The following is a 15053-nucleotide window of genomic DNA, read 5'->3' on the forward strand; positions in this document are numbered from 1 at the left end:
AAAAAATTAATGGGGCTACCATAAATTTAAATGTACAATAAGCACATTTATTTAACTGTAAAATAAATACATGCTTTCCGATTCTGCTGACAAATTAAATAATATCCAGTTACTGTAACAAATGGAAACATAAATGCTGGATTTGTATGTGAAAATGTGTTTTGGGAGAGAAAGGGGGCAGCTAGCATTTAAATAGGGTTTTGCTCTGACAGACCAGTCTCCATTTTTGTGCCTAGAGGGAGGACTCTCCCCTGTAGTCAAAATAATCAATCTGAGAGTACAAGAACCTGTCTGGCTGAGAAAAGGGGGGGAAACTGAAGAGCAGATCAAAGCATAGTACATACAGTAGTACGTAGCAAAACACTAACTCGAGTTGCTGAATATTCTTCAATCAACACACATAACCCAACTCTCAGCTCTCCTACCACTTAGGATGAACAATTTGCCCAGATATCAAGGGAACTTAAGCACAGGGTCAGAAAGGGGATCCCTGTAGGTAATTGATTCTCCCCTCTAGGCATACACGTCTGGCTATAATATACGGACCTCTGTATGTAGGAACAGATTTACTAAGGGTGGGTTTGGCTAGCATGCTTCCCTTGAGAAGAGCAGAACTTCACAGGTAAATTCAGAATTTCTCAAGGGGAGGGCAACAAGCACAAGAATGTGAAATTGCAGTGCATCCAGGGTCAGAAATCAAACAGCGATGAACCATTTGACATCATCCCAGCTATGTGAATAAGGACACATCCTGCAAAACTGCCTTTGAGTTGTCAAGCTCTCTCATGGTATCGGAGGTGTTATAGCTAGCAATCTTGGGCCAATTAACACTTATACCTGATTTTCCAGATTACTCTTGGAAGAAGAGGTTATGGCAGGGAAGTACAAAGTTAACAGCATGGCTAATCTGCCTTTAGGGCATCAACTGGTTCTCTTCCTACCTGAAAACTTATGCTGAACCTCAACAACGTCTTGTTGGAAGAAGAGGCAAAAAGACACATGATCAGTCCTCAGAACTGAATCAGATCTGATCAAATATCTTTGGGTTAAAGGCTTACTCCACTGGGGTTAACCAAGCTAATCTGGATGAAGGTTAAAAATGAACCTTTTCCAGTGTTTTTGCCCTTGTGGGCAGATGGGTGTTTACATAAGAGAATAGTTTCCTTCCTTCAGGACTGATTTTGATCAACTACCTCTCTGCCTGTGACATATGCATTTTAGCTGCCATACTGTCTGTCCTAACCAGCACACACTGCGTTCCTCATTTATGGAAAATGAGAGCTAAATTGATAGCTCCATGTTCCCCAAGTGTAGGTAGAGGTGGCTTCTTAGAGACCCTGGCCAGAAGGCCCTCACCATGCAGACCCAAATTTCTTGCCTGAAGTATCTGGTTCCTCCATATTAAATTTATATCAAGCAAAACAAAAAAAAACATATCAATTCAGCACCCTGCAAATTTCAAAATCTGTAGTTCACCAAAATTCCAACTGACCTAAGTAAACTGGCTGAGAGCTAACATACTAAAACGACTATTTTGCCTGGTATGGAATGAAAGCTTCATTCATCAGCCCACTGCTGGTTTCCCAAGGATATATACACTTAAAAGTTACACTGCTCGCTAAAGCTACACCAACCCCTCCCCAAAAAACTGTGGCAGTCACATTGATTGTTGTTGTGCACATTATGTTGATGCAGTGATGAATTGCCCTGCAGACTGTGAAGAGCTCTTTCAGCTTACAAAGTGACAGGTCTATCAGCTCCACCAGACAGACATCAGCGCAGACCTGATAGTCACATGTTTTAAACCTGCTAAAATAAGCAATGCTAACATCATTTTCAAAGTCATGTTGCCCAGGTCTATCAAGCAAGAGTTTGCCATTGGAATGAATTATTTTCACTACATCCAAGTCCCTTCCCTATGTGAAATGTTACTGAAAGTCAACATGAATGTATGTCATTGTTCAACGAGCAATTATTTTTTACTTCAGCACTTCTTACTGCTCCTGTGTTGCAATGCAGCACTCGCACCTATAACTGTCCTATGTTCTGCCAATCATCTGTAATAGCTCAGCAACTGAAGACTATTTTGACAGGGCCTCTTATTACTGATTTCCTTCCAGTTTCGAATTCTCAGTGTTTCCTAAATCCTTACTTCCTAGAGGTAGAGGATGGAAAGGCAGAACATTTGGACGTACATTTCTCATCTATTTTCTCCAGTGTATGGGTAGGAGCTGTGGGTGAAGGCTTCTTTACTGGGTTCAAAAGACACTGTTACTCAAATAATCTCATTTTCCTGTAACCCACTGGCCAGATACAGTATTTTAATCAACAAACAGAATCCCCACTTCTGAAATTTTATTAGATGGCAATTTGGGGAAGTCATTTAATTAGCAGCCTGAGTAAACAATTTTGCCATTTCAGTGAGCGCAAAGGCTCTTCTCTAAAATGTTTCCCCACAGAAAAAAGGTAACAGCTGGTTCAAAATTCTGGAACATAACACACTACACATTCACGATTCTGTATATCACTGTATTTTATGATCCTATTAAAAGTGCTTGGAACAAATACAGAAACAGAGGTCTGGAGAATAGCACTTCTATATAATAGATTCCTAAATTAAAACGCATCTGTCTGACATAATTGAAGAATTGTTGATATATGTTATATCTCTCTAATAAGATATAATAAAGAAGATATACTTAACTGTTTGGGGGTTTGAATGCAAACCATAAACTCTCTCTCTTCCCCTCCTCCACACTCAAGGTCCCCTCAATCCAGGCCATACAACAGCCATCAAGAAACCTCAAAGGTTGCACTTAAGAACTGCAAATCTGGACCCACCAATTTAAGAATAGGAGTCACTATTGCTACTATTGCAAGGCCTGGTACTTATTGCAAAGCTATGGGGCTTTCCAGCTTCCTGAAGCCTTGGTACCCTTAGGCCTTAGAGGCTTCATTCGCCTGTGCCAGCAAGACAACCACTTGAGAACTGCACCCAAGATCTCTTTATCTGAACTTCTCTATTTAATACTCTCAAATAATAAACTGACCATACCTCAGCCAAAAGTATGGCTCGTGTCACCATATTTCCAGAAAAGACTCTGAAGAACCCCAAACACACAGAATCAGAAGTATAATTCACCATTCAGGAGTTCAGTGATTCCCAGGATTTTCCTGCCCATGGACCACGAAAATTACTGATTGTCTTGGTGGGCAACTTAAAGGGGTTTTTTTTACCTGTTATGGAAATTGTAATGCACGATGCTAGATGCTGTATGATCTTTATTTGTATTTTTATGGCTTCTTTTATTTCCTATATTGTATTACATTCTGAATGCCGCAGAAATTCAAAATGTGGTACAATACAAGAAATAAAAGAAGCAATAGAATACAATTAAAAATCAATATGAATGTGGACATGCAGCGTGCCAATTGAACAAATCTCATGGGCCACAGGTTGGGGACCCCTGGCAACATATATGAAATCCTCAGTTTATAAGCCGTCTTGAAACTTGCACTTTAAAGAAGACATAAAACAAGTTAAACTAGCAAGAATCTAACAAGTCTATACTCAAGTAAGAAAGAAGTACATGTAACAACATTTATACATTAATTTATGAAATTGCACCTCTGTGTTTTAAAGAAACAGAAAAAGGAACTTGAAAAGGACAGCTAATGAAAGAGCCGCAGTGACAACAATTTACCCAATAGGCTTTGAAAAACATTATTTTATCTTTGAAAAATATGTAAACATTACATGCACCCAAGCACTCTGGATATCAAGAGCAATTTGAATTAGCATTTTTATTTGATTATACACTGGTTGGTTGGAACAAAAAGATGTAAATTTAGACAAAAGTGGGTAGATTACAAGTTTTGTGGCCCAGCTGCAGCTAGGACATTAGTGCCAAACAATTAAATGGGCAAAATGTAGCTGTGATGGTTCAGTGCAGAGATAGTTAACAGGTGTGCTGAAAAAAAGGCATATTGCAGTTCTTCTTATTCCATAATATTCAGTATTATCATGGTCTGAGCTGCAGACCTCAGATGTGAAAGCACCCTATGATTTCCTGTCTAATATCAAAGCTCTCATCCAAATTGAATCTTTAAAAGCTTGGCAGGAAATTATACAAGGAGAACATTTTATCCCGGTAAATTCTTCAAAGCCAAGGCAGACTTTTACCAGGACCGTATCAAGCAGAGATTACAAAGTCAAAGAACTTATGACAAACAAGCTTCTTCCAAAACCTCATGCTAGCGGACCCAGACTTCTGTTCAGATGTCTGGAAAGGAAAAGTGTGCAAATAATTACTTCCAACTATCAAAGTTAGTATCAATGAAAATGTAACGAGTACATTTGTTTGGGTGAAAAGAGGCAAAGAGTTGAACCCCCACTGTTTCCACAGAACCACAAATAAATATCAGAGTAAATGTTTCCCTAATTTTTCACATTTGTAGGACTAGCACACAAGACCACAGGTATAATACAGTGTGTGGAAAATTAGGAATAGTCCAATATTTACCTTTGCTCCGTGTTTATGAAGAACTTCCATAACATCGTTGTGAGCTCGTTCAGCAGCAAAATGCAAAGGTGTCATGAAACTAGTTTGGAAAAGAAAGATACAAATAAATAAGTTTCAGAATGCGTCCATTTCATCTAAACACAAACGTTGCTGTTTTAAAGAAGAAAACATACTCTTTATTCTTCTCATTGACGTTCGCTCCTTTCCGAAGCAGTAACTCAGTGACTTGCTTCCGTTTGGGGTGAAGAGAAGCCACAGCACAGTGCTGCAAAAAAGGAAATGTAGGAAAACTTAAGCCAAGGGTTGGAAATCAAAACTGAAGGACATGCTGGAAATACAAGATGAGAAGGCTGCAGTTAACCTGCATAAATCGTAATAGTGTACAACAAGGAATTTGCTTCTTAGGATGCAGGACTGGGTCAGGGATTCAAAATGGAACTGTATGCAAGTGATTGAAGTTCAAGTAGCCCTTCATGCGCCAGAGTAATTCCCTGTGCCGAAGATGCAATCTGCTACTTAAATGGAGTCACGGCTTGCCTTGTCTGTAGGAACCGCCACGACAAATTGACAAGCAGAGCTCCAGAAATGTCCATAGTTCCATATGCATGTATCCTTTCTGTGGACGCCAGGTAATATATAAAATATTGTGCACATACTGTACTATCATATTTTGAACTTGTTCTCATGTGAAAATCTTAGTATAAGTGCAAAAAGTGCACTTAGAACCTCTAACAGCTTTGGGGCGTGTGTGTGCTGAGGTGTAATGCAATAATTTTGGGGGCATCAATCGTTTTCCACTTCCCTGGAGTAAACATGAACTGTTGCTTCTACTCCATATGTATTTAGTACAAAACTATAATAGAAAGCACAAGATGTTCTGGGATAGGTTTTACGTATCCCAGAGATTGGCAGGGGCGGCCCACTGCGTTTTGCCACCTGAGCCAAAACAGGAAGGTGCCATGCGTCCCCCCGCCAAAGTCTCACTTATTGGGGTTGTGTAGCTGTGGCTTCCAGCAAGATCTTGCAAGATCTTATCAGAACGCGGAAGCCTTCGCAAGTACTTCTCTGATATTGAGGGAGGGTGCACCTTGAGTTCTGCCACCTGAACTGCAACTCCATCATTCCTGACCACTGGCCATGCTGGCTGTGGCTGGTGGAAGTCTAACTTTATCGGGAGGGCTACAGATTCATTACCCCTAGGTTATAAGATCACACACTTCTTTGGTTATGCAAACGTAGCCCTTAATCACAGCAAACAGTGGCAAGGGAATTCGAGCACCAATGAGGAGGGGCTGGTGAGCGGGACAGTATGATCCCTCATCTTAACCTCAGCATGATCACTGTTAGAGGACGTACTATGATATATTTGAACTGGCGCTCTACAGTCGTGTCTTTCCAACTGTGGAAGTATGAAACTGTTTCAACCATTTTGTCTATTGTTTTTGGGTTATAAAATGGCTGCTTTTCGCTCTCTGTTCTATAACCAGGCAGGTCAGAAGTTCACTGCATGAAGCAAACACGTGAGGTGCAAATGAAACCTAAACATGAATAAGATGAAATTATGAAAAAGAGAATCTCAAGCAGAATTCTACTGCCCTTCTGATTGGTCACCTGAAATAATGCGTGTAAGTAAAGCTAGCAAATGGAGTTTAGAAAGACACAGTGCTGGTGAAATAGGAAAGAGCTGGACTCAAAAGAAGGAAGCTAAAGGACAGCTACACATCCAGATTCCAGGAACAGAAGATGCTGAACAATGAGAGAGATGGACACTGCCTGATGAAAGTATCAACTTGGGTAGGGAAACAATCTAGACTAGGTTTAGATGAACATGTTTTCCTATTTCTTTTCATTTTATCTTCTTTGCTCAAACTGTTTCAAATCATTATTGTTGAATAAAGACCTTCATGATTATTTTTTACATTGCCGCCTTACAAAACCTTTTACAAAATCTAAATTTGGGTTAAATGTGTAAGAGGCTTTGTAGTTCACACCACACTAATTGCCTTACCACACCACTTGATATGGCTGGGCCACTAAATAAATTCCAGACGTTAAGGGCTGTTTAGTGGAGACAGGCAGGTTATCCACACTTTGTGGGAGGAGCTAAATTAGTTGGTTTGTTTGCCTCCCTTGCCTCTCACAGCATAGGCTACATCTTGTGCCATCCTGCCTACAGATACGCAACCTTTTTCTTTTTTTTTACTCTAGCTGATTTTGAAAGCTGCTGAAGCAATTACAGTTGCAAAAATACATGATGTGCTGAGGGATCAAACTATTCATTTCAAAGCAGCCAACTGAAAAACATTTAATTTTGAATGGCAGAATTCTCAGATCCCTGCTAAAATGGTGTCAACATGAAAGAAGATGCTTCCTTAGCTCAGCATTAAGTCACTGGCAGGTCAAGCAACATTAGATATGTGATGGGCTGAACTAGATTTACCTTGAAAACGCCAGTCTTAACAATGGGATAACTTCAGCCACAATTATGTATACAAAACCTTACATGCTGCCTAAAGCAAGCAGAGTGACTTATGATCTCACCAGTGCTGTCTCATGGGACTGTGGCTGCTTGAAATTAATGACCTCCAAGGCAAGTGTCTTCTTTACTTTGGCTAAGTCAGCTTCTCTTGCTGCTTGTAGTAAGGAATGTCCTTTGAATTCATCTGCAGGGGAATAAACAATATTCATGACTGTCAGAATTATACAGCATTAGCTTAGAAAAGCCAAACAACAGTTAAGAGGGACAATATAATTCCACATAGTTCACCAAGAACTGTCCTATTGCGTTCTCTCAAGTGAAGATTGTGAAGACAAAATAACATTCTTGGGCTGAGAGGTAAAAGGGGGGTTTCTATTTCAATGCTACTCAGTATAAATGCAAAATTAGTTTAGATGCTCAGTGACTTGTATAAATGCTGCCTAAAGGACTTTACACACACACACACACACACACACACACACACACTTCTGATCTGCCAAATATGTTGATAAGAGAAGATTAACAAGAAAAAGTTTGCAGGGAAAAGTTTCTGAACTGACTTTTAATGCCTGAAATAAATTAGAATGTTGTCCCAAAGTGACCCAAATTTTGTGACAATAGCGAAATCTATTAACACATATGAAGCAGATATTATAAGGGCAGTAATAAAGTAATTAAGTAAATATTACACAAGCAACTAGCATGATTATTCTCAGTTTGCATAATTTATTACATAATTTTCATTATTTCAAACAAACATTCTGCTTCTGCTGGTCATGATGCGGGATGCGAAGGAACCCCAGGCATTGAAACCCTACCCTATGACTGCTCAAAATGTTACACAGCAATCCCTCTGAGATTTCACCAGAAATGCCCACATCAAAATGCTTTGCAACCATCTTTGCTTTAATAAAAAAAAAAGTTGAGGTTTACAGGGAGCTGAATTCTGTGATCAATATCACACTCCGTAGAGCACAAAGAGCCCTTTCTAGATGTGAAATACAGTATTTTGCACCCCCGTGATACCTACAGGTAAGCCTCTCTTTCAGCTCAGGCGTTGGGGCCATGTCAACAGCACTCTTTCCATGACAGTTGACCAACGTTGGATCTGCACCATGGCTGAGTAACAAAGAACAAACTTCCACACGATTCTTAGAAGCGGCTTCATGTAATGGAGTAAACTGCCAAAGATCCATCGCATTAACACAGGCACCATGCTAAGTAAGGAAAGAATAAGAGTTAAATTGTACAGGTCAGTACCTGTATGTAGTGTCAGTACCACAGTTAACTTTCAGTGCTAAACAGAATAGGTGTTATCTAATGAAAACTTTGATTATAATGAATTGATATTTTAATACATGTTCAAATAATATGCACTTGATAGAAAGAATGTGCTCCAGGTTTGCTGCTTACAAATGTTTAATGAAAGCCCAGAGTCTCTCAGAATATGAGATTACGGAGTTTTGTTTTGTTTTTTTAAAAAAAGTCAGTTTCAGTAAGACTTGGTGTAGCATAGAAGGTAAAAAACGTCCTATTTTGAATCTCGAATCAGCCACAAACAGTGGTTTGCTTGGGGCAAGTAATAGGTTGTATCTAACTTAAATTATTACATGACTTCCACTTACACAACAGAACTTCCTCCTCCAACCCTCCAAATCTGTTTGGGGTGTTTCCCAAACCCTCTGGAACACATACATATGTGGCAGTGGGGCATAGAAGGAATAGTTCAATTGTGTGAGCAGAAGTCATTCCAATCACGTAATAATTTAGCTAGATGTAACCCGGTTTCTGTAATATGGGGAAAATACTCTCCTATGTGTGGAATGTGGACCAGGTCTGTTATTTTCCCTTAGTTTTTAATAAGATGGCATAATAGAAAATATTATGGACTTCAGCTAAAGCGGCCCCGTTGATTTAGCAAATTTACATATTATGGATGGCATAACACCTAATTGTTACAGCGTATTCTTCAGAGGTGTGACATTTCAATCACAAATATGTCACAATCACACACAAATTCAGTTAGTCATATGCTACTGTTTGAAAAATGGCCTCATTGATGAGAAATGTGTGTCCCTCAAACATTGTTCTTTCGTTTGTTTGACCACACAGAAAGACCCCCACAAGCCATACCATATTTCCATACATATTCTGTACAGCAGCTAAGGACATTTATATTGCTATTGCCATGTTTAGTTCACGGGGTCTGCAAGGCTGCTTACACAATTTAATTTAGAAATACAAATAACCATACAATAAAGAACAACACACAAACAGTAAACACGACAGCACACTACATGTTAATTATTTCCTTCAATTAATTACGTAACATTAAAGAATTATTTCTCTTTAACGTTACCTTCAACAGCAGTTCTGTAACTTCATAATGTCCATAGGAACATGCATTGTGGAGGGGCACAAGTCCACTGCAATAAATAAAGCATTAAAATTACATTACCTAAAAAGTTAATAGGCAACTTAGAACCAAATTGGCTGCAGCAAGAGAGACATTTAAAGATGTAAAATGTAGTTTAACCTCAATAACACTATTATTCAAACAGATGCTTGGTCACAGATTCTAGCCAGGTGCAGGATTTTATGAAAATCTGAGCATGTAACAAAAGCAACACTGCACTGCCCAGTTTCATACAGGGTATCAGTCACATGATTCAGGCCTGCACAAATGGGAATTCTGATGCACAGATGAGAAGATTGCTTGAACTCATCCAGAGAGGCAGCACAGCAGCTGTTCCACAAGGCCAACTTTTAAAATCCTTTCTGAGCCCTATGTGCAAGCCACTTTTTAAAGCACTTTGCTATATCTTATTCCAGCATTTGAAATGCGCCTCTTCCTTGCCTTTGTACAAAGGTTCCGACTACTTCACAAGCAAGGGAAGAGGAGCTTAAAAATATATATATTCCTGAATGCAAAAATGAGGTCAGAGCACAAAGGAAAGCTTTAGAAGAACAGAAAATTGTTACAATAATCTAACAGACTAATTTGTAAAGGTGTGACAAATAAAAATATGGCGTGCAAACACCCCGACCACACTAGAAAAAAATGCAGTAGGAAATGTGAAAAAGTCTTAAGATATTTCTGAATTACTCTACAGCATTGTCGTTTATCTCCCTTCACTTTCCACACAGACATATCTGTCGAGGAACCACTACACCTCCCCCAGAATGCAGTTTGAAAACCACCGCTCTATGCCATTGGGCGGGGGGGGGGGAGCTGCAGCGTGTGATACTTAATCAATTCTGTGATCTCAAAACTTTACTCCAAATGTACATCATTGTAACATCTACAAGATTTGAAATGCTTGGGAGAATAATCAAGGTTTTACTGTTGCCCAAAGGATAAGCCTTTGTTAAAAAGGTAAAGGGACCCCTGACCATTAGGTCCAGTCGTGACCGACTCTGGGGTTGCGGCGCTCATCTCACTTTACTGGCCGAGGGAGCCAGCGTACAGTTTCCGGGTCATGCGGCCAGCATGACTAAGCCGCTTCTGGCAAACCAGAGCAGCGCACGGAAACACTGTTTACCTTCCCGCCGGAGCGGTACCTATTTATCTACTTGCACTTTGACGTGCTTTCGAACTGCTAGGTTGGCAGGAGAGGGACCAAGCAACGGGAGCTCACCCTGTTGCGGGGATTCGAACCGCCAACCTTCTGATCGGCAAGACCTAGGCTCAGTGGTTTAACCCACAGTGCCACCCGCTTCCCTCCCAGCCTTTGTTAGGTACCACTATTTAAGAGGCCCTTTCACTAGTATCCACCTGCTTTATGAGCACTAAAAAAGCCAGTGAGTTCATTATACTGTCTTACATACCCCTTATCCTTCGCATGGACATCAGCCCCATGCTGAAGCAAAAGCTGGACTATCCGGACTCTGTTGTATCCTGCAGCCAAATGTAACGGAGTAGACTGTAAGAAAAGGCAGAAACAAAAAGAATGAAATTAAGACTCTTTCCTTGGGTAAGGCAAGTTTCCACACAGACAGATATTTGCAGGCAGAAATGGCAACTCTGGCTGGGGAGCAATTACAAAGCACCTTCTATGTTCTGCACAGATTTCCTATGGGAACCACCTCACATGAGCAGCAGCCTCAAAACACCAGAACAGCTTGCATGCATAAGCTACTTGAAGTGGGCATAGAGATAAACGTATCATCAATAATATACCCCTCTCCTCTGTTTTCTCTTCCCAGTCGATTAAAAAAATTCTTCTGGCTACTGCCTTCTCTGTAGCTCCCTATTAATCTATCAAAAGTGATTCCTCTACCCGCTATTTAACCATTAAAATACAGTCTCCATTTTGAGTGTGTTCATTTGCTTTCTTTCACAACAAAAGAGAAACTGGCTACTTTCATCTTAGACAGAAAAAAACATTTACAAATGTTCGATAAGTTTATAAGTTTAGTTTCAAAAGCTACATCGCAGATCCTGTTATAACATCATTATATATAACATTATATGTATTTTATCAACAGACTGAATATTTCCAATGACATACCTAGCTACCACTACCCAAGAGATCAAGTTTTTTTAAACTGATGTAAAAGGTATTTAATCTGTTGAACAGATCAAACTGATTAAACCTAGTTGCCCTACTTTCAACTTCTCTCACTGACTGCAAATACCAAATCCAAGTCTCAACTTAATTAGCATTCTCTAGGTTAAATCAGTCTAGCTTCCCCAAAATTAATGAAAAACGCTTCTTGCATTCCAGCTTTGGGGAAATTAGCCTAGACTGTTTAAGTGACCCTGCTGTCCCATCATGGTCCTCTCAGCAACCAGGAAGTACAATTACAGTTGCCATGGCAAGCAAGAGTTTATATCTGGTGAACAGAATTAGGGTATAGTTTCTGGCCAGGTTAAGTCCCAGGAGTCTTCTTCACACACTGAAAGTGCATCAAGTGATTAGCATGTCTGCACTGAAGAAATTAAGAATGAGCAGCTGCCATGTGTAGGCTCCTTCTGTGCCCCCCTAACACATGCATGCTTGGGGCAAGCTCTGTAGTGTCACCAGTGCTAGCCTTTGGCATTTACCGTATTTTTTGCTCTATAAGATGCACCAGACCACAAGATGCACCTAGTTTTTGGAGGAGGAAAACAAGAAAGAAAATATTCTGAATCTCAGAAGCCAGAACAGCAAGAGGGATCGTTGCGCAGTGAAAGCAGCAATCCCTCTTGCTGTTCTGGCTTCTGGGATAGCTGCGCAGCCTGCATTCGCTCCATAAGACGCACACACATTTCCCCTTACAGTGGTGCCCCGCAAGACGAAAAACTCGCTAGACTAAAGAGTTTTCCGTTTTTTGAGTCGTTCTGCAAGACGAATTTCCCTATGGGCTTGCTTCGCAAGACAAAAAGTCTTGCGAGTTCTTGCGAGTTTGTTTCCTTTTTCTTAAAGCCGCTAAGCCGTTAATAGCCGCTAATAGCCGTGCTTCGCAAGACAAAAAAACTGCAAGACGAAGAGACTCGCGGAACAGATTAATTTCGTCTTGCGAGGCACCACTGTACTTTTTAGGAGGGAAAAAGTGAGTCTTATAGAGCAAAACATACGGTATTTATTTTTCTTTAAATTGTCAGCATTCTCCCTGCCGGCAGCTGTGTTACATTTACACGCCAGCTCCTGCTTCTGTATTTCTGTATTTGCCTTCATCTGCCACTCTTCCCTGTGACTTCATCTCAGCATAATTTTTCTCCAGTCTCTTTGGCAGCATCTACAGCAGAGGTACACTCAGAGCAGGACTCTCCCTCACACCTCACTTCTCACTCCAGAAAGGGGGAAACAGTTTTAAGCCAATTGTTTAAAGATAAACACCAAGGATGAAGATTCCCTGCCGGTTTCATGTAGGGAAACTGAGGTGCTCTTAGGGAATAGCAGGTCACCAGAAAACCTGGAGTGGACATCTTCTGTGGAGGGAAATATGGCGATCGTAGCCTTTTTAGCTTTGGTGTTGAAAACAGATTTCTGCCTATGGAAAGAGAACTGCAGAAGGGAGAAAGTATTTTGATTGTAAAGAGTTTATACCACGACACCACCAGTCAGTTTCTAATAGATGCAAACTGGGTATCCTAGCACATCTAATCTGGATCAGAATCAGATGCAAAAAAACATTCTGGCAGGAGCTCCATAAGAGAAGTAACCAAATATATTACACCTAAGAACACACATTGCTCATCAACCTCAGTGTGACTACCCAGGGGCTCAAAAAGGTTGGTGACCCCTGCAGTACAAAGAAACTAGTACCAATGTAATGCAAAAGGACAGTGTTTTCGTCCTAAACACAGCCCTTTTAAAATGATAAATATAATGCCTTAAGCATTATTTCATTTAAGGGTAAACATGAGGTGACTGGCCATAGGTAAACGGTAAACAAACATTACTATAGTCTGAATTGTTGAAGCTGAAAACAAACTGCTTTTTTTCCATCTATGGAATCCTATAACTCTTCCTTCCAAATATTGAACACCTAAAACATTCCAAAGTGATGCACTGCATTACTTGATTTTTCAAACTCTTATGTCTAAAGTAATTTAGTACCTAATAAGCCTTGCAAAACAGCTTTCCCACCCTGCATTTTCAAAAGGAAAATGGACCATCCTACTTTACAATCCTGTTAACATATCTCCCCAAAAGAAAAAAGGGTGACTTCGAAGACATTTAACTATTTTTTTGGTTACATAAGAAACTTTAATGATTAGAGTTTTACTGGCATCACGGTTCCTCTTTTGAAGAAAAGTGTAAGAAATTGGCACTCTTTTGTAAGAATGTACATTAGCAGGTTTTTTTTACTTTACAGATGAGACAAACAATGAAGGGCTTAAGCATCACAAGAATGACAAAAGGAACCTTTTTCCTTGCTCAAACTGAAAGGCTGTTTTTTGTTTTTGTATTAGTATGTCTTACATTTATATGCCATCTTTCTTTCATGGAACTGAAGAAGGTTGGTATATATACACACACACACAGTGTGATGGTGACTGGCTAAGATCACTCAGTAAGCTGAATGGCTCAGCGGCATCTTCCTTGTATTAGTTGAACACTCAGTCTAACCATTATGTCACCTCTGCTCATACCATAATGAGCCTATCACTTCCACAGGTATTCCAGCATTGTGAATGATCCCCTTTAAGATCTTTGCGTAAACAAATGAAGATTCCTTCCTGACTTTAGAATAGTTTATTGATGTCATCTGGGGACTAATGGAAGCAGTTTTAGCGCAAGTTATTTGGGGTGGTTATACAGAATGCGATTGCTGGGTTTGACGAAAATCTTCCAGTTTGCATTTCAGTAGGTAACCAGTAAGAGTGAACTTTCTCAAATTACTTTGTATTTAAGGGTAAGAAACACACAATGCTTGGAAAACGGAAAAATCTTCTTGTGGAAATCCATTAACTTTTCCAATTGCATCATCATTTAAAAGCCAAACTAAAGCAAACATTGTCTTCCAGAATCCTGTTTATGGTAGTTAAATGTAAACACAATGGGAAACTAATCCAAAATGGGGACTTGAGTTTGTTTCCCTCAAGAATTAAGACTTACAGCCTGTAAACAAAGAATGGCTTTGTACAGTATATAAAATGGTGAATAGGAAAAACAAGTGACTTCTAATATCTGAATTTGAACTTGAACTAACTAGTATGGTGCAGTCGCTGTATCAGTCCTGAAACTCACTGGGTGACCTTGGGCCAGTTGATGTCTCTCAAACTACATGTGTCATTACAGGGCTGCTGAAGGATAAAAGGGGTACAGGGGTTTGGACGAAGAACAATATATGATACCAAAGTAGGGTAGGATATATGAATAACCAAGAACAGAAGGTAAGAACTTCCTTTCCCCCCCACATGAGGTGTCCAAAACCACTCCAAATACAGATGTGCCTAGTTTTCTTTTCAAGTTTATACAAAAGATTGCCTGGGTATGATACATCATTGTAATTATATGGATTTATAACAGCAAAGCGAGAAAGGAAACACTTGCTCTATTTAGTCTCACATGCAGAATTGAAAAGGCTTTTAAGACTTCCCGTGCTAGTCATTTTCCCAC

At 39.9% G+C, this 15053-nt stretch overlaps 1 protein-coding gene across 1 annotated transcript in view; it reads right to left on the bottom strand.

Annotated features, from left to right (window-relative positions):
* Positions 1–15053, bottom strand: part of TNKS (tankyrase) — a 72081-nt gene that overhangs the window by 26265 nt on the left and 30763 nt on the right. Inside the window, exons 6-11 of the mRNA XM_082204592.1 lie at positions 10831–10925; positions 9362–9428; positions 8033–8219; positions 7065–7186; positions 4697–4788; positions 4524–4602 (exon numbers count right to left, since the gene is read on the bottom strand). Of these exons, the coding sequence (XP_082060718.1) occupies positions 4524–4602; positions 4697–4788; positions 7065–7186; positions 8033–8219; positions 9362–9428; positions 10831–10925 (642 nt within the window). The remainder of the gene's footprint in view (positions 1–4523; positions 4603–4696; positions 4789–7064; positions 7187–8032; positions 8220–9361; positions 9429–10830; positions 10926–15053) is intronic.

Source organism: Podarcis vaucheri (genome assembly GCF_965113315.1).
Source record: "Podarcis vaucheri genome assembly, chromosome: 17".
In the NCBI taxonomy this organism is placed as follows: domain Eukaryota; kingdom Metazoa; phylum Chordata; class Lepidosauria; order Squamata; family Lacertidae; genus Podarcis; species Podarcis vaucheri.